The 25,356-nt window shown below is 47.2% G+C and overlaps 2 protein-coding genes and 1 long non-coding RNA gene across 3 annotated transcripts in view; 1 reads left to right on the top strand and 2 right to left on the bottom strand.

The window, feature by feature from the left end:
- Positions 1-62: 62 nt before the first annotated feature.
- Positions 63-2,143, bottom strand: LOC115522056 (C-X-C chemokine receptor type 2). Its single transcript, XM_032594515.1, has 2 exons — positions 2,052-2,143; positions 63-1,728 (listed from the first exon to the last, which is right to left on the bottom strand). The coding sequence occupies exon 2, from the start codon at positions 1,683-1,685 to the stop codon at positions 1,200-1,202; it is 486 nt and encodes a 161-aa protein (XP_032450406.1). The 5' UTR covers positions 1,686-1,728; positions 2,052-2,143; the 3' UTR covers positions 63-1,199.
- On the top strand, positions 2,135-24,853 carry LOC115522058. The gene is made up of 3 exons (XR_003971243.2): positions 2,135-3,594; positions 23,325-23,471; positions 24,548-24,853. It is a non-coding gene; the product is annotated as an uncharacterized LOC115522058 (long non-coding RNA).
- RUFY4 (RUN and FYVE domain containing 4) overlaps positions 3,878-25,356 on the bottom strand; it is a 31,132-nt gene continuing 9,653 nt past the window's right edge. Inside the window, exons 11-19 of the mRNA XM_030327643.2 lie at positions 20,931-21,077; positions 16,462-16,572; positions 15,576-15,936; positions 14,052-14,237; positions 11,423-11,522; positions 10,655-10,707; positions 9,346-9,428; positions 6,155-6,226; positions 3,878-4,739 (exon numbers count right to left, since the gene is read on the bottom strand). Coding sequence (XP_030183503.1) covers positions 15,831-15,936; positions 16,462-16,572; positions 20,931-21,077 — 364 coding nt within the window. The 3' untranslated portion in view covers positions 3,878-4,739; positions 6,155-6,226; positions 9,346-9,428; ... (2 more) ...; positions 14,052-14,237; positions 15,576-15,830. The remainder of the gene's footprint in view (positions 4,740-6,154; positions 6,227-9,345; positions 9,429-10,654; positions 10,708-11,422; positions 11,523-14,051; positions 14,238-15,575; positions 15,937-16,461; positions 16,573-20,930; positions 21,078-25,356) is intronic.

Raw genomic sequence — 25,356 nt, 5'->3', positions numbered from 1 at the left:
TATTTATTCTTTTGTTGCCTGTGCTTTTGGTGTCATATCCAAGGAATCATTGTCGAATCCAATGTTATAAAATTTTTCTTCTATGTTTCTACTAAGAGTTTTATCATTGAAACTCTCATGTTGAGGTCTTTGATCCATTTTCAGTCAACTTTGGGTATAGTGTAAGAGAAGAGACCAAGTTCATTCTTGTGCACGTGAATAGTTTTCCCAGCACCATTTGTTGAAAGACTATCCTTTCCCCACTGAAGAGTCTTGATGCCCTTGTTGAAAACAATTTGACCATTTATGCTTAGGTTTCTTTCTGGGCTCTTCATTCTCGGGTCCTTTTTATACTTTGACTCCGTCTGCCTAAGTATGTTGGGCATACTTAGTTTTTGCCACTTTGTCACATTATATCCTACAACCATATTTAAAGGCAAGAACCAAGGGTGTGTGTGTGTGTGTGTGTGTGTGTGTTTAATCAGGAGTACTTCCCAGGAGTCCTCCGGTCCCAGCAGACTTCCTCTTAAGCAATGGTGCACTGAAGCCAGTTTGTACCTGCTTGTGAAAGCAGATCATTACATTTCCTAGATTTTTGTGAGCTGGTTGCTAAACACCACCACCCCTGACATCGCCACGGTGGAGCATTTACACCAGGCAACTTGGCAAATGCTACAAATCAGGACTTTTTTTTTCCCCAGGACAGTGGTTGACCAGCACACACTTAAATCTTATTAGTCAGAAGTGAATGATAAGGCCACTCCTAGCAAAAAGGAGTCTTAGAAAGGAGTACCTGTCCTTTTTGGCCTCTCTCAAGGGAACTGGACTTTGCTGACAGGCAAGAAAGAGAGAGTTGGGGCAGCAACCAGTGCTGTTTGCCACTAATGGCTCCCAATGGTGGGAACTTTCTGTAGTCACTTAAAAGAATGTCTGTTAAATGTCTTTAAGTGTCTCAGGGGACAGGGTGCTATGGGCTCAGTGGTAGGATGGACTGAGCTCTAGCAGCTGACATAGCAACTACAGTAAGGGGAGGGGCAGCAGGGCAGGCTTTCTCAACCACACAAGGAGGGCCTGATAAGGATGTGACCCCAGTAACTTCCTGTAACCACAACGGGGGCTGCCTTGACATAGAGACTGTGGACAGCCAGTGGGCGTGAGGCTTAGAATGGGGTGCTGATGGCAAGGGAGGAGCCCCGAGGGGCTGCAACAGGGGCAGGGGCCTAGAAGGTAGTAGAAGTGTTCCCTGAAGAAGAGCCAACAAAGGAAGGCCTGCTGTCCTTGGACAAGTGCTCCTTGCTGATGAGGCCATGGATGGCCATGATCTTGATGAGTCCATGGCGAAACTTCTGGCCAATGAAGGCGTAGATGATGGGATTGAGGCAGCTGTGGAAGAAGCCCAGAATCTCGGTGGCATCCAGGGCCCGGCCAATGTCATTGCGGCGCTCACAGGTCTCTTTGATCGCCCGGAGCCTCATGAGGGTGTCTGCGATCAGGACCAGGTTGTAGGGCAGCCAGCAGAGCAGGAAGATGAGCACGACAGCAAAGATGACCCTCATGGCCCGGTGTTTCTGCCCCATGTGGGCCTCAAACAGCGTGCGCAGGGTGAGTCCATAGCAAAATAGCATGACCATCAAAGGCAGGAGGAAGCCAAAGGTCTGGGGCAGGACCCGCATCACCATCCGCCATTTTGTAGTATTGGCACCCATGTCCTCATAGCAGACTGGGCTGGAATAGGGGGGATAGATGGCCCTGCGGAAGATGAAGATGGGCAGGGACAGGATCAGGGACAGGGCCCAGATGCCTAAGCATATGAACTTGACCCAGTGCCGCTTCTGAGTCAGTGTGCGTGTGGCATGGACAATGGCCAAGTAGCGGTCCACGCTGATGCAGGCCAGCAGCAGGATGCTGCTGTAGAAGTTGATTTCTTTCAGGAGTGAGACCACCTTGCAAAGGGCTGTGCCAAAGATCCAGCCCTTTGCCTTGGAGGCAGCCCAGATAGGTAAGGTCAGGGCAAAGAGCAAGTCGGCTATGGCCAGATTCAGCAGGTAGACATCAGTGACAGAACGACTCACCCGACTATATAAGACAACCAGTATCACTAAGGAGTTTCCCAGCAGGCTGAGCACGAAGACCAGGGCATAGATGACCACCATGGCATACTGATTGATTTCCAGAGATTCTGGCCTGCATGGGGCAGAGTCTGACAGAATAGTGGGCAGGTCAGTGTTGTAACTATAATTTTCCATGTCGAAGAGATCTTCCAAGCTGTAATTATCCCAGTCTACTTCCATATTTGAGGCAAACTTAAATCCTGGCCTAGAGAAGAGAGGTGAGAGTTACTGCACAGGAACATCTCCCCAGACTCTAGCCTGTTTGCCCATAAACCTCTGACTCTTCGCTTTGGCTTGTATATTACATGCAAGCAAGTTTCATGTTAGGAAATAGTGGCTCTAGGGTTTTGAGACTCATTTACTTAATGATAAGTGGTACACTGCATGAAGAGTATAGTTCCTTTCAAAGCCAGAGAGGTTCTGAGCACTTTCCACGACACCACCATCACCCAAAACATTGTTGAAACTTCCCTTCAAATAATCCCTATAGAGCATGTCTTGGATTCTTCAGTGGTGAGCATGTCTGGCTGTTGAGGCTGAATTTAATGTCAGAAACATGAGGTACCATTTAGTTCTTGATCTGGGGGATGAAGCAGGCAATCCAGTTGGGTTTGACCACTAGAAAAAGATCAAGGTTTGACTATAAAGCTGAGGGAGGAAGCCCTTTGTCCAACTTTTTGAAAGTTATTTAAAAGAAGTGTGCGGGGAAACAGATTTAGCGGTAACAGCATACAGTTGCAAGATACTTGAGCTAGAAGTATTACTCGATACAGCCCAGTATTTTCCTTTCAGAATGCAGGAGACCTGCAGTGGGAGTATTTGTGTAGTTTGGAAAAAAATATATTAAAAATCCTAAGCAGGCGGCTGATTGATTCTCCAAGTGGGTGGCAATGAAACAGAGTGTCTTGGGAGCTCTAAGGAGCCATATTGTGTCATGCAGAGGTGAGCAGAGAAAGCCAGCATGCTCCCAGCATGAGGAGCAGAGGCAGCAGGAAGCAGAGAAGACAGGTGGAGACACACTATCCTTGTTTTGGTGGCTTTCCAGTTCTGGTGGGGATACTCTCTGTCCTGCTAGGGAGTGCCTTCATCCATCATTGACTCCCCAGCACCCCCAGACTCTCCCCAGGTAAACCCACTTCTCTTGGCTCTGCCCTTGTTACGGGGATAGCCCAAAGCCTGCCTCTGGAGGAAGCTGCAGTCACTCTGAAATATGAACCCAGTTTTCAAACAGGAAGTAAATGAAAATAGACTAGCTACCAAATTAGTTGCTTTTGAACCACAAAATATGTGACCATTGTGCCATTTCTTTATACCGAGGTATGACCATCCTGTGACTGTATGCAAGTCTGTGACCCACCTCAAAATGGAACCAGTGTCAAAGAGAAAAAACATAAAGTAAATGGTTCTGGAATTACTTCAATACTAACTAGGATCACCGTAATAAAACAAGATGGACAGCAACGATGTTGACAAGGATGTGGAGAAATTGGACCCCTTATACATTGTAAGTGGGAATGTAACATGGTGCAGCTACCTTGGAAAACAGTCTGGCAGTTGTTCAAAAAGTTAAACACAGTTACCAATGACCCAGCAATTTTACTTCTAGACATGTACCCAAGGGAATTGAAAACATATGTCCACACAAAAAGTTGTACACAGATGTTCATAGCAGCATAATAGCCAAAAAGTGGAAACAATCCAAATGTCCATCATCCAATTAAAGGATAAACAAATTGTGGTCTATACAAACAAGGCAATATTATTCAACCACAAAAAGAAATGAAGTACTGATCTATACTACAACGTGAGTGAATCTTGAAAACATTATTCCAAGTGAAAAAAGCCAGACATAAAAGGCTTCATACTGGATGAGTCCATGTATGAAGGAATAGACAAATCAGTAAAGACAGAAAGCAGATCTGTGGTTGCCAGGGGCTGGAGGGAGGGGAATATTAATGAGTACGGGCTCTCTTTTCAAGGTGATAAAAGTGTTCAGGAATCAGACAGTGGTGATGATTGTATAACTTTGTGCATATATTAAGAACCACGGGTTGTACATTGGAAGTGGGTGACTTTGACAGTGTGTGAATTATATCTCAACCAGAAAAAAAATAACCAAAGGGCAAATACATTGAAAAGCAAATACAAATAGTAAAACAATAGCATCAACAACGAAACTCCCAGGGAGCTTTTCTCTTTAACAGAAGAAAGTCTGTTATTGTCAATCACACATAGTAAAGAAGAAAGCTGGGTAGGGATAAGAGACACCAGAAAGGTAATGCCCTTTCCCCTAGAGGGACAGAATTCTTAGCCTTCACTTTCCTGAGAGGTTATTACTTTTTTGCCTAGATGATGGAGGTCAGTTAAGTTAGCCTCTTAGCCCATGGAGACCACGCACAGAGCAGATTCGATCAGTCTGTGCTGGTGGTGGTGCCCTGTCTGGCCAGGAGGAGAAGGTGGTTGTGGGATAGGCAGATGGTACAGCTGGCTCAGCCATGGTTGTTGGCAAGACCTGCAAGTCATTGGCTCCGCAGTCCCATAGTCAAGAGCATGTTTATCCCAGGGTCACATCCAAGGAAGTCACAAGGTCAAGGGTAGGTCGCCTCTGGGAACTGATGATCAAAGGTGCTCTCAAGGGAAACAAGTGACCTAAGAGAAGGCCCATCTTTGAAAGTGGATGCAGAACTTGTGCCCACAGAGGAGACCCCTTCCTCCCCCCAGTTATGAGCATTGGCTGTGAGAAGACAGGGCTACGGTGGCCACAGAAACTTCCCTATCAGGACAGGACAGGCAGCAGTCAAGTATATTTCACAGATATGCCCTCATTCTGGATAATCCAGTGCTCAGCTGTACTTCCACAAAGTGTCAGTTGGAGGGTCCAGAGGGAGACCCCGCAAATCAGGATAGAAGGTAGAGGACTCGGGAAAGAGAACCAGGCCAGGGCAATGACCCCCAGCCACTGGGAGATGGGGGGGACGAGGTTTGTTGTTGCCTGTTGGGTTTTCAATTTACCAATCTCTAGGGAGGATGTTTTGACAGTTAAAGGGAAAAACTAAGGGAAGGGAGTTAACATATCTGAGATCTGCTTTATGCCTCATAGGTACGTGATCTCCCTTGATGGTTACAAATAGATATGATTAGCCCCTGTTTACAGATGAGAAGAGAGGCCCAGAGAGGCACAAAAACCAGCCCAGGGTCACAGAGCCTACAAGTGCTGCAGCCAGGATTCCAAGTAGGTGTGGACATCTCCACATGCTACTTACAGTCTACAGACCTGCTTCATGAAAAAAAAACATACCTCATATATTAAATATACTTCTAAGCTAAGTTCTCAAGATCTCATGAAGTCAGACTGTATACGGTTGACTCCCATCATTTGCTGTTTTGTGCAGTGCTTTCTTAGCTACTCTGTAGACCCAGAATGAAATCTACAGCCCTTGCAGGAATGATAAACCAAACGCCTTTGAACTGGCTAGCTGCTACTGACCACCCAGTCCTGTTCTCGGTGAACAAGCAGGAGACTCCCTCATTGAGTGAGATGGCCATACCCTTGATGACTCATGGCCATTCAGAAACTCCACAGATGGGATGAGTCCAATTTATTTTATGAAAATGCTATAAAACGGAGTCATTTATAAGATCCCAAACATTGAAGGCAATCTTTTCAACAGCAATGGAAAATTCAATCATCTCAATACAATTTTAGCATTTTTTTCTCTCTATAAATATAATCCACACATATTTGCATTTAATATAGTGGACGGGGTGGGGGGTGGAACTCAGCAATGTCTGTCCCTTCCTCAGACCCAATCCTAGCCAAAGCAGGAGAGCTCACTGAGTTAGGAAGGGAAGGGGGTGTGAAGAGAGTTGCCCTAAGTGGTTGTTAGAGAGAGGTGTAGGGATGAAGGGCAGAAGCTCTCCCTTTGGGGGCAGGGAGGCCTAAAAATGGATAAAGTCCACCCAGGGTGGGGACAGGTGTCTGGGATAAACAGAGGCTGGGTGTTAAGAAGAATAGAGAACAGAAACATTCTGGAAGGTGAGAGGGTAGGTGTTCCAAGACTTACCAGGAGTCTGGGACTTTCACCTGTACAGTGCGATGCGTCCAGGAGGGCAGATGTGCCTGACTGACAGGGCGGCTGTGGTGAGAACACAGTGGAGGAAGTGAGCGGAGGATTTAGATTGCTCAATTCTAGGGTGGAGTCCTCAGGGTGCTGGATACTTTTGATAACTTGAATAATTAATTCCCAGGTCAGCTCTTGGATCACAAGTAATTTTCTGGACCGGTAGAGTTCCATATTGGTAAGGGACATATGGTATTTTCTAGACAATCTTTTCCATTTCACAGATGAGGCAATTGAGGCCCACACAAAGGCAGCGGTTTGCCCAGGACAGCATGGGTTTATCTCACCTTTGCCCTGGTCTCAGCAGCCCCTGGTTCTTTCAGCTGCCTTGTCTGACTCTCTCCGCACTCCAGCTGCCTTGGGCAGCTCCCGGCTCATGAACCTCTTTCACATCTCAAAGGAGAGTGACTCATGAAGACGACAGAGATCGTTTCCTCCTGCCTCCTGTCCCATCCCATTCACCCCAGGAACCCTTAAAGCCTCACAGATTCCTTCTCCATGTCACATCCCTGTGAGAACTCCCACCCCCAAGGGGGGGGGCCCACTCTCTTGTCTTTCACCTCCCTGCCCAACCATCTGCCCTGACCAGGGGCTCCTCTAAGGGCATTGCGGTTCTTTCTCGGCTTGTACACTTGGGATTGGCTCTGCTGTAGCTACCGTCTTTGGAGCCAAGACCATCGGATTTGGAAAGAAAGCCTTTTGGGAAAAATTAACAACGTATCCAAGTCCAAACAGTTTTGAAAGCAGTGTTGGGTGGCACTAGGAATAGGTTTTGTCACATTGGCTATCGATTACAATGGAGAGGATGAACACGGGCAGAGCAGTGAACAGGAATTCACGGCTCCCTCCCAAGCCCCCACCCCAGCAAACGATACCTCCATCCCCTCCACTACGCCTTACCCTAGCCTGTTAGTCCGTGTGTCCCTGCAGAATATTCTCAAAGCCTGCAGCAGACTCACCCAGGCTGCCTGCCCCTACAAAAGAACCTCTGAGTCTAACTGTTTAGCACACATTCTTCGTCACCCTTCCCTTTCCCATGCCGGAGAAGAACGCAGTGACTCCTGACCAGGTGATGCCAAAACCAGACAGAAGCTCGTTATACACGGAGGGAGGAACATGAAAGCAGGATAAGGATTCTGCTAGCCGAGCAGCTCTAGGCAAGTGACTTTTCCTTTCCAAGTCTCAGTTTGCTCATCTGTAAGATGAGACCAATGATAGTATCTAACTCGTCAGGTTGTCCTGAGGATTGACTGAAGAATTACCCGTAAAATTCTTAAGACATACAGAAAGCGTGATGTTAGCCTTTGTCCTCGTGATTTTTTAAAAAAATTTTTTTTCATGTTTATTTATTTTTGAGAGAGAGAGAGACAGAGCGTGAGCAAGGGAGGGGCAGAGAGAGAGGGAGACACAGAATCTGAAGCAGGCTCCAAGCTCTGAGCTGTCAGCACAGAGCACAAAGCGGGGCTCGAACTCACAGACTGTGAGATCATGACCTGAGCCGAAGTCGGACGCTTAACCGAGTGAGCCACCCAGGCGCCCCTATCATTGTGATCTTTATTACTGAAATAGTGTATCAACTATACGATGACGTCTCTCCACTATACCCCCAAGCAAGGAAAAGCAGCGGGTAGGCTTTCCAGGCTGACTCTGATGTACATCTTCACTTTCTCTGACCTGGATAACAATAGTCACATTAGCTATAATGTTGAGTGCCTACCAGGGTCCAGCTCCTGGGAAAAGTGCTTTCCAGAATTTGTATTTTAGGGGCGCCTGTCTGGCTCAGACAGTGGAGTAAACAACTCTTGATCTCCGGGTTGTGAGTTTGAACCCCATGTTGGGTGTGAAGAGTACTTAAACATAAAATCTTAAAAAAAAAAAAAGAATCTGTACATTTAATACTCTCAACAAACCCATGAAGTACACATTTGGTGAATGAGGAAACTGGACTCTGGGAGTTAAGCAACTTCGTCAGAGTGACGCAGGGAACTGGGTTTTAAACAATTTTTTTAAAAAACGTATTTATTTTTGGGAGAGTGCAAGTGGGGAAGGACAGAGAGAGGGGGACAGAGGATCTGAAGTGGGCTCTGTGCTGACAGGCTGACAGCAGTGAGCCCAATGTGGGGCTTGGACTCACGAACTGCGAGATCATGACCTGAGCTGAAGTTGGACGCTCATCTGACTGAGCCACCCAGGTGCCTCTTAAACAATTTTTAAGCAATGTTTTTTACCGGACCTTAAATCCTGTATTCTTTCCACTGTTAACAAGGGGCCGGATCCTAGCCTCAGGTTTCTGAGCTCTGTTAGGTACCTCTCTGTCCCAGACAACTAAATGAAAAGGTGTCAAAAGGGGAGCCCAGATTTAAAAAAAATTTTTTTTAATGTTTATTTATTTTTGAGACAGAGAGAGACAAAGCATGAACAGGGGAGGGTCAGAGAGAGAGGGAGACACAGAATCTGAAGCAGGCTCCAGGCTCTGAGCTGGCAGCACAGAGCCCAATGCGGGGCTCGAACTCACAGACCGTGACATCATGACCTGAGCCGAAGTCGGATGCTTAACCGACTGAGCCACCCAGGCGCCCGGTAGGGGGAGCCCAGATTTGACATTTCCCCACCTGCCAGCTTCTTGACGTCCACCGGGTTGATTTCATTTCCCCTGAACCCACCACCTGCATATGGATGTTGGGGTGAATAAAGAACAGGCTGGTTCTGCTGCTGCTGGTCAGGGTGAACTAAGACAAGTCAAGTCAATTCTCTCTGGGCCTTGATGTGGCCCGTTGGAAAATGAGGCGATTGTTCTAGATCTGCATTGTCCAGTACGATAGCCACTAGACACATGGAGCTACTTGACATGAGTTAAAGTGAAACAAAACATTTAGTTCCTCAGTCATAGCAGCCATCTTTCAAGGGTTCAAGAGCCACGCGTGGCTATCACGTTGGACGGTGCAGATACAGAGTCTCTCACACTTGCAGTAAGTTCTTTTGTACCATATGCTGTCCGGGTGAAGATTTTGTTAGCTTTAGCTCGAAAACTCATCACCCCGGTTCTCGGGGGCTCCGTGGAGGAGACTGAAGTTTCAAAGTCACGTCCATCAGAAAAATGCCCCCGGCGGCCCTCAGCCCGAACACTCACTTACCTGCTGTCGCCGCTACAGCTGCTGTTGTGATTGGAGTGGTCACTGGTACCTCCTCTGTGACTCAGGGCTGGAAGCAGTCAGGGCTGTCGGACAGGAAAAAGAGTGAAGTGGACTTTATGGGGAAACCTCGAACCTGGAGTTGCCCAGGGTGAATTCCAGGAGGCCCGCCAGGGGGAGAGTTCCCTCGGAGGAATGAGGTCTGTCCGGAGACTCTGACTCCAGGCCCAGGATCCGCCTGGAGATTCTGTGATGAGCGCTGGGGATTTTCATGCCTACCTGAAAGTCTAATGGCTGCTGGAGGAGCCTGCCAGTCTGAAGGTGGAAGTATGCCTAGTCTACCTCTGTCGCCGAGCGTGCGGAAACTGCACCTCCTTCTTTACAAGGAAGATGCGGGTGACCCCGGTCCCTGTGAACAGGCTTACGTGCCCTTGTTGCACACCTTCTTCCTTCCTTGTAGAGTCAGCGTGAGAAGTGTCCCTCCTTCTCTTTCTGGTAAATTCCTGCACTGTCTGTGGAACACACTGCCTCTCACATCCTCGAGGGTCCTGCCTCCCGGCCTCTCTGCCCCATCCCCCATCCCTTTCCCTGAGCTCACCCTCCCTCTGTCGGAGGACCCCTCCGGCTACCACTCCCCTAGTGCCCTCCTCACAGGCAGACTTCTGGAGAAAGCGGGGACTGTCTTCACCTCGCCACCTCTTGTTCACCGCTCAGCCCACTGCAGCTAGCTCCCTTCCCACCGCTCTGCTGACGCAGCTCTTGCCAACATTACCAATGACCTCAGGCCACGGCCTCCAATAAGCCCTTTTCTGAAATCAAGCCACTTTAATATTGGAAAAACAAAGCAGGACTATGGTAAAGAATAGAGGCACCACAGAAGCATCTGAAGTCAAACAGGAAGGACTCTTTCCATCCTTAGATTCACATATACCTTGTGTCCATCTTTCCAGACTTTTCCCCATGCATATACAAGCATGTTTTCCTTCCTTCCTTCCCTAAAACAAGTGATAGTTAACTAGATGTACCATCCTGCACCTTAACACGCTATCGCGGACCTATTAACACATCAGTGCGTGTAGATCCATCTTTCTCTTTTCAGTGACAGATACTGGCCCATGGTGCAGATGTATCATGATTTATTCGATAATTACCTTATGGACGAATATTTAAATTTTGCTACGAGCATCTTTGGGCGCAGGTCTTTGGGAACTTGTAGGATTGTATGTGTGACTTAATTATAATTTTGCTGGGTCATATCTGTGCATGTTTAAATTTTGATAAGGCTGTACCAGCTTACGGGGGCTCTACTTACCGTGATGAGCAGGGCGTGATGTACAGAATTGTCCACACCACCGTGTTGTACGCCTGAAAGTAATATAACATTATTATTATTTTATTATTTTATTATTTTATTTTATTTTTATTTTTATTTTTATTTTAATTTTTTTTTAATTTTTTTTTTCAACGTTTATTTATTTTTTGGGGACACAGAGAGACAGAGCATGAACGGGGGAGGGGCAGAGAGAGAGGGAGACACAGAATCGGAAACAGGCTCCAGGCTCCGAGCCATCAGCCCAGAGCCTGATGCGGGGCTCGAACTCACGGACCGCGAGATCGTGACCTGGCTGAAGTCGGACGCCCAACCGACTGCGCCACCCAGGCGCCCCAGTAATATAACATTATATGTCAACCATACTTCAAGAAAAAGACTGTATCAATTTATTCTCCCGTTGTCAGTTTACAAAAGGGCCCCTTACCCCATCTACTCATGTCTGCCAATTATGTTAAAATATTCCCCCCCCCCGTTGCATGCCCTGTAACTGTATTTACAGTGAAATGGTTATTGTTCAAGTTTTATTTCACCTCTGTAGCACTTAATCCCCTTGACCTCATTCTTTTTTTATTTCTCCTGCACCTCTCTTCGTCTCACTTTGGGGCATTATTTCTCAATTCATTCCTCAAATCTGGATGTTCCTCTGGGCTCTGCCTGGGTCCTCCTCTCTCCCTGCCCTCCCCAGGCCAGCCCACCTGCCCCCGTTGGCTTCAACGGCCACCCAGTAAGGGCCAGGATCTCCCATACCTTTTGCTCCTGACTCGCCTCCTGCACTTCTCGCCTAAGCTCCAACTCCTCACGGGGCCACCTCTTGAAATTTCTGCTGAGGCTCCACAGGTGCTGCAAGCTGAGCAGGTAGAAAACCAGTCTCGTGGAATTCTGACCCCACCCTCCTAGCCGGGCATCTGCCCAACCGGAACGGCCCGCCCCTCACACACCCCTGTCTCAGAGGCTATCTCTTTAGCATCTCTTGATTATCGCCATCTTCACTGACAGTGTTAGGCAACACCGCAGTCCTCATGCAATAGCTGTGGATTCTGGAGCTGGACTGTAGACCTTGGGGAGGTTATTTAGTCTCACTGGGTCTCAGTCTCATCATCTGGAAAATGGGGCTGTTGAAAACACCTACTGCATGTTAGAGTGTTGTCATGCAGATTAAATGAGTCTATATTTATAAAGCACTTGGAATGGTGCTTGGCACCGTTTGCTACTGCTGTTCCTACTACTACTAATCACCAATACCACTAGATCACCGTCCCCACCACCACAACAGCTACAACTATTCTCCTAAGTGATCTCGGCCTCAAATCTTTCCCCTTTAAACCCTCCTCTACTCTGCTCTCAGAACCATCTTCCAAAAGTGTGAATTTGATCGTGTTCTTTTCCTTTTAAAACCCTTGGAGGACCCCCATTGACCTCAGGTAGAGCCCATCTCCCGATTATGGGCAACTGGTGCCCCTGCATGTGACCTTGTGTACTTCTCCAGCCTTGTTGCTGGCCACATCCCCCTGACCCCTTAACTACAGCCACAGGGAACTACTTGCAGTTCCCCAAAGAGCTGTTTGGTTCCCCCACAGAGCCTGGCATGCATTTCCCTTCCCCTTGGAAGGTTCTTCCTTACCCTCTTGGTCTGGTCAACTGTCCATTTCCTTTAAAAAGTTTTTTAAGTTTGGGGTGCCTGGGTGGGCCAGTCAGTTAAGCATCCAACTTCGGCTCGGGTCATGATCTCGCAGTTTGCGAGTTTGAGCCCCATGTTGGGCTCTGTGCCTACAGCTCAGAGTCTGGAGCCTGCTTCATAATCTGCGTGTCCCTCTCTCTCTCTCTCTCTGCCCCTCCCCCTCTTGCTCTGTCTGTCTCTCTCTTTTTCTCTCTCAAAAGTAAACATTACAAAATTAAAATTTTTTTTAAAGTTTACTTATTTTGAGAGAGAGTGCACACAAGTAGGGTGGGGACAGAGAGAGAATCCCAAGCAGGCTCCACACCATCAGCACAGAGCCTGACGCAGGGCTCGAACTCACAAACCTCGAGATCGTGACCTGAGTGGAAATCAAGAGTCAGATGCTTAACTAACTGAGCCACCCAGGCACCTCTCCTTTTTCCTTTTAGATTCAGCCCAGTCATGACCTGTATGGAATGCAGCCCTTTCTCTCTGTGTTGTCCACACCCTTAGGCTTACCTCTATCATGGCTTCAGTTAGGGTTTTTTTTTTTTTTTTTTTAAATTTTTTTTCAACGTTTATTTATTTTTGGGACAGAGAGAGACAGAGCATGAACGGGGGAGAGGCAGAGAGAGAGGGAGACACAGAATCGGAAACAGGCTCCAGGCTCTGAGCAGTCAGCACAGAGCCCGACGCGGGGCTCGAACCCACGGACCGCGAGATCGTGACCTGGCTGAAGTCGGACGCTTAACCGACTGCGCCACCCAGGCGCCCCAGTTAGGGGTTTTGTAATCTCTGGCTGCTCCCTCCTCCCCACTGTGAGGTTCTTCAAAGCAGGGATTTTATATATAATAAGTAATATACATATAAAAATATAAACATAAATAAATATATACAGACTATATATATTATATATATATACACATATATACATATATTTGACAAAGTAGGGGGATTGATGAACATTGGAGGATCTGAATGACATCTAATTGAAAGAAATAATTATGTTGCCAAAATTTCCCACCACATCAATAGCAGTAATAGTCAATAGTCACATCAATAGCAGTAAACCCAAATAGCACTGGCTTAAACCCTCTGTGCTCATTCAGGGCTTCATCCCCCTGTAAGGTGCTCTCCAGGAATTTCGAGGGGGTCTGTTGGGAATGTCTCCTGGGCTGCGCTAGACACGTGTGCTGGAGTCACTGCTGAAGGACCGGTACCCTTGGTGACCCTTGTGGAACCTTCCACCAGAGGATTCCCCAAGGTCTAACAAGCTCTTCTAATGTCTTTGTGGAGCTTCTGTGCTCTTCATTGGAGTTGGTGTGGACTCTTTGGGGGGCAGTGTTGAGCTAGAGACTGGTCCTCAGCATAGCCCTTCCATCCCACCCAAACGGGGAGAAGGTCAAGCTCCCCCATTTCTGGCCCCTGATTTCCTTCCGATGAGTTCTTGTCCAGGAGCATCTTGTCTTCTCTTTGAACATTGGCTTCTGCTACCTCTCTTCTCTCCCATCAGTTCATCGGGCATGCCTGAACTGGACACTGGAGTTCAACTAGAACATGATGTCGTCCACTATAGTAAGAACCTAATAAAACTATCTGAGCAACTCTAATCCTTAACAAGGGACCGCTGTCCTTTACGGTAGGGGTGATTTTATTGCCCTGATTGCTCCAGAGCCCCAGCCCTGCCCCCCTCCACTCCCTCCATTCCGTGCCCCTCACCTTGTTGTAGCTTTTGCTAAGGAGAAGTTCTTACCAGCTCTCCAGGGCAGGAACTGCTATTGCAAAACTCTTGCTCCATGCTATGGTAATGGGATGCAACTCTGGGTGTCCCTGACCCCAAGAGGCGGTCCACAGGCGCTGGTCAGAGCCACAAGGTTGCCCAACTGCTGCAGAGGCTCTGGCAGTCTGTGTGAGGCAGAGGGGACGGGGATAATAGCACGCATGCCTATTTGGGGCCACAGAGTCTGCCCTGGAGCCCAGATAGGGCAGCTAATCCCTATCTGGTACAGAGTGGGGCCTGTGCTTCTTCTGAAACAGTATCCTCAGAAGCACCACAATTGGGAGTCCAGGGAATGACACAGAATTTGTGCAAGACTTCTTGGGCAGTCAGGGGATATGATCTTGTACCATGAAGGTACACAAATCTTCATAACTATCTTTACTAAAGTTTAGTTGAGTGAGCACTGCATAGAGAGTTACCTAGTCTCAGCTCCTCCGTCCAGGCACTCACAACTGGGGACTGACCAAGTCACCACAGGGGTTGGAAGGGCAGGACAGAGAGGCCCAAGCCTCATGTCTGAGCCTCCTCTCCTGCCCACTAGAGCAGATGCTCTGCAAAGCGGCTGGCCCTCCCACACACTGCTGGTGGGAGGGGCCAACACACAACTCTTTTGGGAACAACTCAGCAGTTTCTTAAAAGTTAAACATATACTTATCATATGACCTGGCAATTTCATTCCTAGGTATTTACCCAAGAGAAATAAAAGCAAAGGTCTAGGGGCACCTGGCTGGCTCAGTGGATAGAGCATGCAACTCTTGATCTTGGAATTGTGAGTTTAAGCCCCACATTGGGTGTACAGATTACTTTAAAAAACAAAAATCTTAAAAAAAAAAAAAGTAAACGTCTATGCAAAGATTTGTACACAAATGGTTATAGGAAATGTATTTGTAACAGTCTCAAACTGGAAATAATCCAAATGTCAGGCAACAGTTGCATGTGTAAACAAATTGTGGTATATCCATGCAGTGGAATACTACTCAATAGTAAAAAGGGACTATTGAAGGCAGACAATAGAGAGTGTATAATTAGGATTCCATTTATATAAAATTCTGGAAAACTAGTCTCCAGTGATAGAAAGCAAATAAGTGGGTGCCGGGGAGAGAGGAGGAGGAGGGAGAGGTTACAAAGGGCATGAAGAAATTTGGGGAATGATGGGAATGATGTTCATTATTTTGAGTATGGTGATGGTGTCATGGGTATATATTAAAGTGAAAACTCATCAAATTGTACAATTTATGTGAAGTGTGTTAAATGTCAATAGTAACTCAGGAAAGATGTTAAAGACAAAAACACAACAAAAGCAGACCTTCAAAGCAGACAGGACGCTCCTGAGTGTGGTGAGCAGTGGGCTGGGTGAGGTGGGAGTGTGGGAAATGTCAGGGTCCCTGGGTCTTCTTCTTGGTCAAGGACATTCTGAGCCTGGAGGAACTTTAGAGAGGATGGTGCCCAGCTCCCTCACTTACAGAAGAAGCCAGGACAGCTGTGAGCTCTCTCAAGTCGCCCAGCTCATGGATGGTGGATGCAGGGCTTCAACCTGCCTCCTGCCTCCTGCCTGCCAGCCTGGCTCCTTCCACTCCCACACTACAGAATGCGCACACAAGTGCTGTCCGCCTTAGGTCACCAACTTCCAGAAGGCAGGACAGGTCAGACCAGAGGGGTGGGAAGGGCAGAGGGGAGGGAGCTGATGGGATGGGGTGGGTGGCCATTCCTGGGTGATCTCATTGGTCGAACTGAGCTGCTCCCTTCTGGGAGCAGGGTGGGCAGTGGCGCCCTCTCTTCTTGTAATCCACAGAGCAGGCATGGCAAACAAGGCCTCCGCAGAGCCTAGGAGCAGAGGTGGGAAGAGTGGGGAGCTCAGGGATGTGTTTGGGGGAGGGAAGCATGTTTCTCATTTCCCATCAGAGCAGTGTGTCTCAGGAGGCCTCCGCTTTCCTAAGGGCGTCCCAGTGCCCCACCCCCTCCAGAGTCCTCTAAATGGCAATGACAGGTTCTCCTGCTGGCCCCCCTCCCTCTCTCTCATGGCTGGTCCTGCCACCATGTTCTTGGTGGAAGATGAGGGGAGCAGCTTCCTCTGTACAGGAGATCTCTCCCAGACCAGGAGCCTGTTAATCAGTCTCTTCTTGGAAGGCTGGCACAGTCCCATCTTCCAGACACTGTTGCTTGTCTGACTCCTTTCCACTGTTCTAGCTCATGTCTATGCTAAGTGTTGTGTAAAGTGAATGGCCAGCTTTACGTGGCTTTCATGAAAGCCCAGTTCCTGTGACACCTCCCTTCCCAGAGAGGGTAGAGTGCTGTGGGCTGGTGGAAGCAGGGCTGTCCCAGAGGAAAAATTCTGTGCTCTCCCATTACCTGCATGGGTACCGCCGAGACAGCCGGCCAAAGACCTTGCTGCAGTCAACACAGCATCCGGGGGCCATGGAAGAGAGATGCTGGACCTTCTGCCACAGGTCATCCTTCTCTCTGATGAGTGGATGGAGGTGGGGACACACACACACACACACACACACACACACACACACACCAGGAGGATGGAGATGACACAGGTAGAGATACCGAGACCGGGAGAAAGAGAAACACAGAGACCAAAGGAAGAGCGAGAAAGAGAGAGAGAGAGACAGAGAGAGAGAGAGTCATACAGAGATACACACACACAGAAACAAGAAAAGGAAGTCAGGGGGTTGGAGAGGGAGACAGAGACAGAGTGGTAGGTAGGGAGATAAATGTAGAGAGAGAGGGAAAGGCCAGGAGAAAAAGATGTGGAGACAGTCAGGGACAGAGACACAGAGAGGGAGAGAAAAATACAGAGAAAGACGGAGAGAGAGACATAGTGACAGAGAAGGAAAGAAATGAAGAGATCATGAGAGACACACACACATAAGAGGTGAATGAGTCTGCAGTCTTTGGGAAGATGGATGGTGACACCCCAGTCCCCTCCCCCAATACAACCTCGATCCATTATTTAAGAACCTCCATATCCCACCTCCTCCAAGGAGTGTTCCCTGATCATAGAAGCCCCCATAAGTTTCTTACGATGCCCTTGTCTTTTATTTGGCACTTGATACAACCCCCCTTGTATTTATGTATGTTATACTCCTGCAAAACTATCTTTACTGTTGTTTTTTTTTTAAAGGATGTTTAGGAATGTGGGTTTAAAGTCTTTTTTTTTTATCAAGATGATATATACACACGATTTAAAAATCCAACAGTGCAGAAGAACTTATATCAAAAGGAAATAGACACCCTCCCTACTCCTTCCATTCTCAATGGCAAACCACCTCTTACACTTGTCGCTTTTCTCTTTACACTTAAGTAATATGCTCATATCCTCTTTTTTTTTTTTTTGATATATCAAGAGAGAACATCTACAGAGCTCCTTACCTTGATGTCAGAGGACTTAGCTTGTTTATTACCATCCCCACTGAACTCCACCTCCTTCCTCCCCATGCGGTTATATCCCTATTTTTGGTTCCTCTATTACTACTGTAGTTTTACAGAATATACTCACACATTTCTTTCTCACTCATTCTGTGGAGCACAGATAGCATCCTGACTACCATTCTGTAATATGATGATACCAGCATCACTTCCTCTTCGGTTGGCCTCCTTCATCCACCTCCTACTTGTTATCTATTCCTGCTATGTCCAATATGGTAGCCACTAGGCACATGGGGCTACTTAACTTTATATTTCATTTAACTAAAATTAACTAAAATTAGCACTTCAGTTCCTCAGTCACATCAGACACATTTGAGGTACTCGGTCACTACATGTGACTGGTAGCTGCTGTATTGGACAGGGCGAGTATAGAACATTTCCATCTTCACAGAAATTTCTATTGGCTTCTATTTTGTGTACTTAATGTTGTTTAGGTAATAACATTTACATTTGTTCTATAATCACAATTGTTTACTGTGCTTTGTCTTTAGGTTGATTCTAACATTGAAAAAAACCAATAAATAGTATTTATATTATTAGAAAATATATAAGCATATTGCTTCAAGGAGAGCTAAGACGTGTTCTAAACATTTCCTTGGAAATTTTTTGTTTTTCCAGGCCTTTTTAATTGCCTTTCTTTGCTCCTTGCAAAGTCCTTGCATGACTTGCCTTTAACACAGCCTAATTATTCCCTCTCCTCAATAAATTCTTCATCATATCAGGTATGGCATTGATTCTCTTTTTCCCCCGAGACCTTCCTCCTCAGTACTTCTGTTTCAGCCTGGATGTACTGCTCCTTGGGTTTGCCAGCCACTTGTCATCTTGGAAATTCCCTTTTCTTCTCTCCCGGGCTAGAGCTACTGTTTCCTGAATTCCACATCTTCTCCTTTCTTGGTAAGCCAAGCTTACTTCCTTGTTTTTCCGAAGCACATCCTTAATTAACTTCCCAAGAAGGGCCCTGTGGGAGGTAAATTTTCTATAACCTGTCTTTCTGAAAAATGTCTTTTCCCATATCACCTTCTCTACTTGTTTTATAGTTTGGCTGGATCTAGAATTCTAGGGCAAAAGTTAGCTTTCCTCAGAACTTGAAAGTATTGCACCATTGATTCTTAACATGTTTTTCTGTGTCCTACTTCCTTTATAGGTGACGTGTCTTTGAGTATATTGTCCTCATCTTTGTTTTATGGCGATTTCACAACAGTGTATCTCAATGTGGGTTTTGCTCCCTTTCACTTATTGTGCTGGTCACTCAGTGAAATCTTTACATCTGAAGATCTGCAACCATTAGAGCCTGGAAAGTCTCTCATACTTTTATCTGATATTCTCTCTCTCTCTCTCTTTTCTTTTTTTGAATTCTTATCAGTTGGAGAAGAGATAGTGAGACAGTGAATCTCTTGGAATCATTCTTTATGTTTCTAACTATCTCTTTCATGTATTCCATCTTTTTATGCCTTTTATTCTACATTTTGAGAGATAGCCTCCTCTTCCTTTTCCCATCCTCGAGTTAAAATTTCAGAGATATTTTTAATTTCCAAGAACATTTCTCATTTTTTGTAGGTCACTTTTCACATTATCCTGTTGCATAAGAGACCAATCTTTTTTGTTTACCTTTGTCTCTGCTTCTATGTTCTAGACTCTTCTCAAACATCTGAGGATCCATGGTCATGATTTCATGTTTAAGCTGCTGGAGCTTCAACAGTGGACAGGGGTGGTTGACTTGTGGCTTCTCTTTAGGAAGGATGGGGCAGGAAGCTAACTGCCGCATCAGACTGTCAAATGCCAGAACACACTGTTGTTTATTTGGGGCATTTAACTTTGTTTAGAGAAGGAAGTTTTAATTATTTGCCTGGGAGATAGACCCCTCAGGGTTGATATTCTGAAGTTGGGGAAGCAGGCTGAAAGCAGGGGGTATACACTGATCTTTCCAATGACTTCATCGGTCAATATTCCTGATTGCTGTCCCTTATCTCATTTCTGTCATCTGTGTTCCTAGTGTCTCTGGTCCCTGAAGTTCTAACTTGGGCTAAATCCGGTCTCTACTTCTTCATCCATTTTCTGGCTTCTGCAAATTAGCTGAAATCTCTTATTTGTGGTTGGCTCCTCCACCTTTCTCTCTATTAGAAGTTTTATTTATTTATTTATTTATTTATTTATTTATTTATTTATTTATTTTTACAATCATTCTACTGAGATCTCAGGATGGAAAGCAGATGATGTGTTGTCTACCATCTTGATGCAGAAATCAGCCTCTATAGCTTGCCTGCCCACTTTGTGCTCAGGGCCATATTTTCCATGATGCTTCTGCAAGGGATATTATATTATGTATCTTGGGATCTTGTGATGAGTTTCTTTAACACAGGAAAAAAAATTTTCTTTCCTGATGAACTGGTATATTTCCTTGGAATGCATAGTGACATTTAGGCAACTTACTGTGTTTCCATTTTTGATTCTGCCAAGATGCTCAGAGCTAAGTTTTAACCCTAATCCTAATCCCTCAAAAGTATGAATGTTTCCTCTTCCATTTCATCTATTTTTCTTAACAATCATATGTATATGTCTTTTATTGTTGGCTACCTTAAATTCTTTTGTGAGATACATGGCTAATTTTTTATATCTCCCTTTCTCCCCATTGACAGCTCTGTAGAGGAGGTCATTCTTAAATTCTTTGTTTCTTCTTTCCAGGTTGACTTCTCCCTTCTCTCATCTTTAATATCACTTGGATTTTTTGCAAGAGGATTTAGTCCTGGATGATCCCTCAGTGACCCTCCAATTCTAATGAAACCCAAGTCCAATGCTGTCCTGCTTCCTGAACTGGGTCAAAGTATAGCATTAGTTCCCTACTAGACTGAAGGGCGGAAACCAGGCTTTACACACCTCCTCCATTGCTCAGTGGTTTAGTGGTTTGGAATCCATCCTGGTGAGCTCTCTCGTACCTAGGGCAGCTGACCTGGGATGGCCCACAGGCCCAGTGGTCTCAGGAAGTCTACCAGGCAGTCAGGGGTAGCACATATGATTACCTCTTGGTTAACCTCCCTTTTTCTTCTCTCAAATCCTTCTCCATCTATGGGCTCTTTTCCCTTCCCCTAACCTTAGTAGGTATGTGTGTATGTGGGGCTGTGTTGGAGTGGTGGCGTGCCTTAGAGCTAGAGGAATCCATGCAATTTATATGCGGTGTGTCCTTGGTGTCCAAGTCAGCGTCTCTGACCCTCAGTTTCCTCATCTGTGATATGAGGAGAACAGCTGGGGCGGCTAAAAGAAGATGAGTTAGCATATATTAAAGTTCTGCTCGACAGTTCTCAGCGGAGTAGAATTTTCATCACCCAGTCTCTACATCCCATATCATCCCCTCCTCTGCAGTCCTGCCCTGCTGTGTCCACCCTTACTGAATCAGTTCCAGCACCCTCGTCTTCATGGCGTGGACCAGGTCCCGCTGCCCTCCAAGCTCCTTCTCATACATGGCGTCCCTCCTCTCAGCCTCCTGCTGATTCTGCTCCAGCTCTGTCTGTAGCCGGGCCCTCTCTTCCTGACACCTGGGCACAGAAGGAAGACTCAGTTCCCAGCATCTGTGACCAAGCTAGGCTGGGCCTCTACCTGACAGGGAGCTCCTGGGGGGAAGCTGGTGGTACCTCCTACAGCTGATGCGTGCACGCACACACACACACACACACACACACACACACTCCCTTCCACACACACACACACTGCATACATTCTCCATACCCCCATGCCCTCCCACGCCACACATACTCACACACACATAAAACACGCCATACCACACACCAAGCTGAACACCACGGATAGCATGCCATCTATAGGCTGACTCCTTACCAACCGTCCAGAGGAATGAAAACAGGGTATAGCCTCCTGTGTTTCTTTAGAGAAGGTGAGCCAACATCTCCATTGGTTGTATTTCTTTTCTTTCCTTTTTTAACATTTCCATCTTAAAATGTAATTTTCTTGAAAGGCATGCCCACAATTGCAGCAGCTCTCTGGAGGGAAGGGGGGTATCTGGCAACCCAGGCTGGATGGGCTTTGCCCAGCTGAGAACAACAGTTGGTTTGGGAGTGGGGTAACTGGTGGAGGACTTAGGGGATATTTTCAGGTTTTAAAATATTTTGAAAAATTATGGTACATCATCTTTTCAATTAAGAAAATAATGTTAAACATATGGCTTCCTTAAATTTTTGTTTCAGTTTGGGCTTAGAATCTCCTCAGCTCTATTCTTGCCTCTTTTTTTGGTCTTTGGTGGCTTCTTAGAAGGTTCCAAGAAATCTGCTGCACTAGAAATAAGAAAGTCCCAGCCCCACCCTCCATCACTCAGATGAGGAGGGTGTTGCAAAGGTGGGTGCACATCCTGTGACCTCAGGGTGTGTGTGTGGGGGGTGTGTGTGCGCACGCACACACGCGCACGGCCACACCCCTGGGCTTCAGTGTGTTTGAGGCTCGCAGGAGGCCTGCCAATGAACCGAATTATGAATTTTTACAACACTGCCATGTAGCACACCTCAGAGAAGAAAGCTGGGTAGGCTGTAAAGTCAAACTGACAACAGAGATCCACCATAATTCCAAAAAGACCAGTCCCTGCAGCTTTAAGGAAGGGTGTTCTTGTGCTTGGGCACTGGACCAGGGCTGTGTTTATTTTAATGAACATCTTGGCCTTCAGTGTCCTTGTTTCTTAATATTGGTATTTGATTTTCCTGAGCTAGTTTACTTGCACACTGATCCCAGGGCCTTTGGTGTGGCCAATGCAGGTCCCAATGTGAAAACCGTGGTTAGTGTGTGTCTTTGAGGTGGGAGGGAACACTTATTAAGCACCATCTGTGTGCCAATGGCTGTTTGAGATGCCAGGAATACAGCAGTGCCTACGGCTCCTGGTGGAGCTTATAGTGTGTTGGGGACAGTGGTCAAAACAAGTGATAAACCAATAGCATAATTAAGCTAAGTGTGTGACGGAGATAAATGAGGGGCGGATAGAGGCTCGAGAGGGTGTTCAGGAAAGGCTTCTTAGACAAGGTGACCTTTAAGCAGATGTAAGAGATGAGAAGTCCGCCAAGCAGAGCCAGCGAAGGTCACATGGAAAGGTCTGCAAGTTGGCAAGAACTTGCTTGTTTGAGGAACTGAAAGAAGACTAGGGAAGCTGGGATACCATGAAGTTGCAGGAGGTGGGGGTAGGCAAGAGATGAGGTGGAAAGGGGCAGGGCTGTCTCCCTCACTGGCCCCAGGAGGAGTGGACTTGAACCTCAGTGCAATGGGAAGCCACTGAAGTATTTCCAGCAGGGGCTGACAGACACTCCTGGTGCAGGAGAGGACACGGGAGGAATTAAAGTCTAGAGCACCTGTTACACGCCAGCCCCCGAGCTTAGTGCTTTATGCCCTATTTCATTTAATTTTCACAAATATGGCAGACAGGTGATATGGTCATAATTTTACAGGAAAGAAAATAGAGCTTCAGAGAGGAAATAACACTTGCCCAGGGTCACACTGTTTGATATGTGGAGGGAGAAGAAATCTGGATGCAGGCCTGTTGGGCCATAAGCTCTATTGGCCTCCCCAACTGGCCTCCCCATACTTTTGTCCGTGCAGGGCCTGGTCGCCAGTGGTTTATGGCACAAGTGCTGAGTGGGCAGCAGGTGGGAGCAAGGGATAGATCCTCATGAGCCCCTGGTGTGCCCCAAAGGAGCTCAATGGGGGGCGGGGTGGGGAGAAGTGTGATGTCTGCCTAATTCTGTCTGAGGACCTCTTCCACTTATACTTGCCCTAATCACTTTTGCTTTGAGGTCTTATCCAGGGGCAGAGGAAACCTACCTACTTGGAAAGATGGTCCCACAGAGCATCTGAGCTGGAAGGAGGAACTTTAGAGATCCAACTGTCTCCTTTTGCAAATCAAGGACCAGAGGCCAGAGAGGGAAGGCCAATTTCTCAAGGTACCACAGCCAGAAAGCTAGGAAGTGGGTACTAGGTGCCCCACAGCTCAGTTCCAACTGTGTTTTCATAGCCCCTGGTTGGTCTGCTAAGGCCTGAGGCCAGGCTTAGCTGGCCCACTGTGTCTTCCCTATGTGTCCAGCCTGGGGCTCTGTGCCCAAAGGGCTCTAGCCTCTCCACCTTCTGTCTATTCTCCACACCACAGACAAAGTAGTCCTGAAACCCATGGGGCTCTCCACTTCCTGCTCAAGACTCTGTTCCAGCCTTCCATAGCACAGGGAGTCTCTGTCCGCTCCAGCCACATGGGCTTGCTTGATTCCAAGTGTACTTCTGGGATTTTGCCTTTGCTGGTGCTCCTGCCTGGAGCACTCCTCCCACGGTCTTTGCACGGTCATTTTCCCAGTGGCTGGGGTTTCTCCTCAACTGTCACCTCCTCAGAGAGGAACCCCACGACTCTAAATCTAGGTGAATTTGCGTGACTCTAAATCTCCTGTCTCTGTCCCCTTCCCTGGACTGATTTTTTTAACAGCGCCCATGACTACCTGACATCCTATTCCTATTTGTTGATCTAGTGTCTGTGTCCCCAGGTCTGTGAGAGCAGACACTGACTGTTCTATTCACTGCTGTCACCATGCTCATGGCCACAGGAGAGTCACAATATACTATCTGCTGATCGAGTGGGCTCCCTGGCACTTCAATCCAGCGGTAGTGAAACAGTCGCCCCCAGCTTGATGCCCATGGCCCCTTTTCCCTGGAGTGATGTGTTCCTCCTGAGTGTCTGGATCCCAGGAGGATCCCTCCTGGCCACAGGAGCTTCTGTCCTGCTATCTGCATTCTGATAACTCTCCTGCAGATCCCCAGCCCAGGCTTCTCTGAGCTCCACACTCAGCTGTCTGCTCAACAGCTCCACTGGCATGCCTAAGGGGTGTCTCAGACTTGGCATGCTCTCCCCTCAACTCCTGAACTTTCCCCACAAGCGAGCCCTGCCACAGCACACCGTCAGCTGTGACTCTAGCTTTCCAGCTGGTCAGGCTGGAAAATGAGTCATTCCTGACTCTGTCTTTCCCTCTCCCCCCAGGAAGCCCCAGCTCATGGTGAATCCAGAGTCTCGCAGCTTCTCTGCACCTCCACGACCAGAGAGCATTCAGAGGCACCCCTGCCCTCCCCTTCCTCATCGCTGTCCCTGCTTCCACCTTGGTTCCTTACAGACTGGCTCCACAGAGCAGCGGGCTCGAGCCCTTGAAAGCACAGATCAGTCCAGAATAGGCACATCTATGGGGACAAATCAGTAGTTGCCTAGGGCTGGGGGGTTGGGAGGAAGTGGGCAGTGGATGCTAATGGTACAGGGTTTCTCTTTGGGCTGATTAAAATGTCCTAAAACTGATTGTGGTGATGGATGCACAATTTCATGAATACACTAAAACCCACTGAATTGTTAAAAAAAAATGCAAACCTACTTAACCTTAAAGCAAATAGTCACATCTCCCTCTGCGCTGAACTCTCAGTGGCTCCTATCTCACTCTGAGTCAATGCCAAGGTCCTTTTGATGACCTGTGGTCTCCTGTTACCCAGCTGACCTCCCCCTACCTCCTCTCCCTCCTCTACTCCCCTGAACCTCCGTGATATTCCTAGGATCTGCCATGCCCATTCCTGCCTCAGGGCCCTTGCTCTTGCTCTTCCTCTGCCTGGAATGTTCTACCACATGCCCAAACAGCCCATTCCTCATTTGCTTCAAGTTTTTAACTCAAATATCACTTTTTCAGGGAGGCCTTCCCTGGCTGTGTCGCCTCATTTAATATCACCCCGACACTCCCATCCGCTGCTTTATTTTTATCTTCCTAGAACTTGTCACATCTGACATTCTACGTAATTAACCTGCTTATCGTG

Source organism: Lynx canadensis, chromosome C1 (genome assembly GCF_007474595.2).
Source record: "Lynx canadensis isolate LIC74 chromosome C1, mLynCan4.pri.v2, whole genome shotgun sequence".
NCBI classification, from domain to species: domain Eukaryota; kingdom Metazoa; phylum Chordata; class Mammalia; order Carnivora; family Felidae; genus Lynx; species Lynx canadensis.
The sequence above is the reverse complement of the archived record's forward strand: the minus strand, read 5'-3'. Positions and strand labels throughout refer to the sequence as shown.

Bases quoted from the DNA above. Each gene is read 5' to 3' on its own strand.
- LOC115522056 (XM_032594515.1), bottom strand. From the start codon at position 1,685: ATGGGTGCCAATACTACAAAATGGCGGATGGTGATGCGGGTCCTGCCC.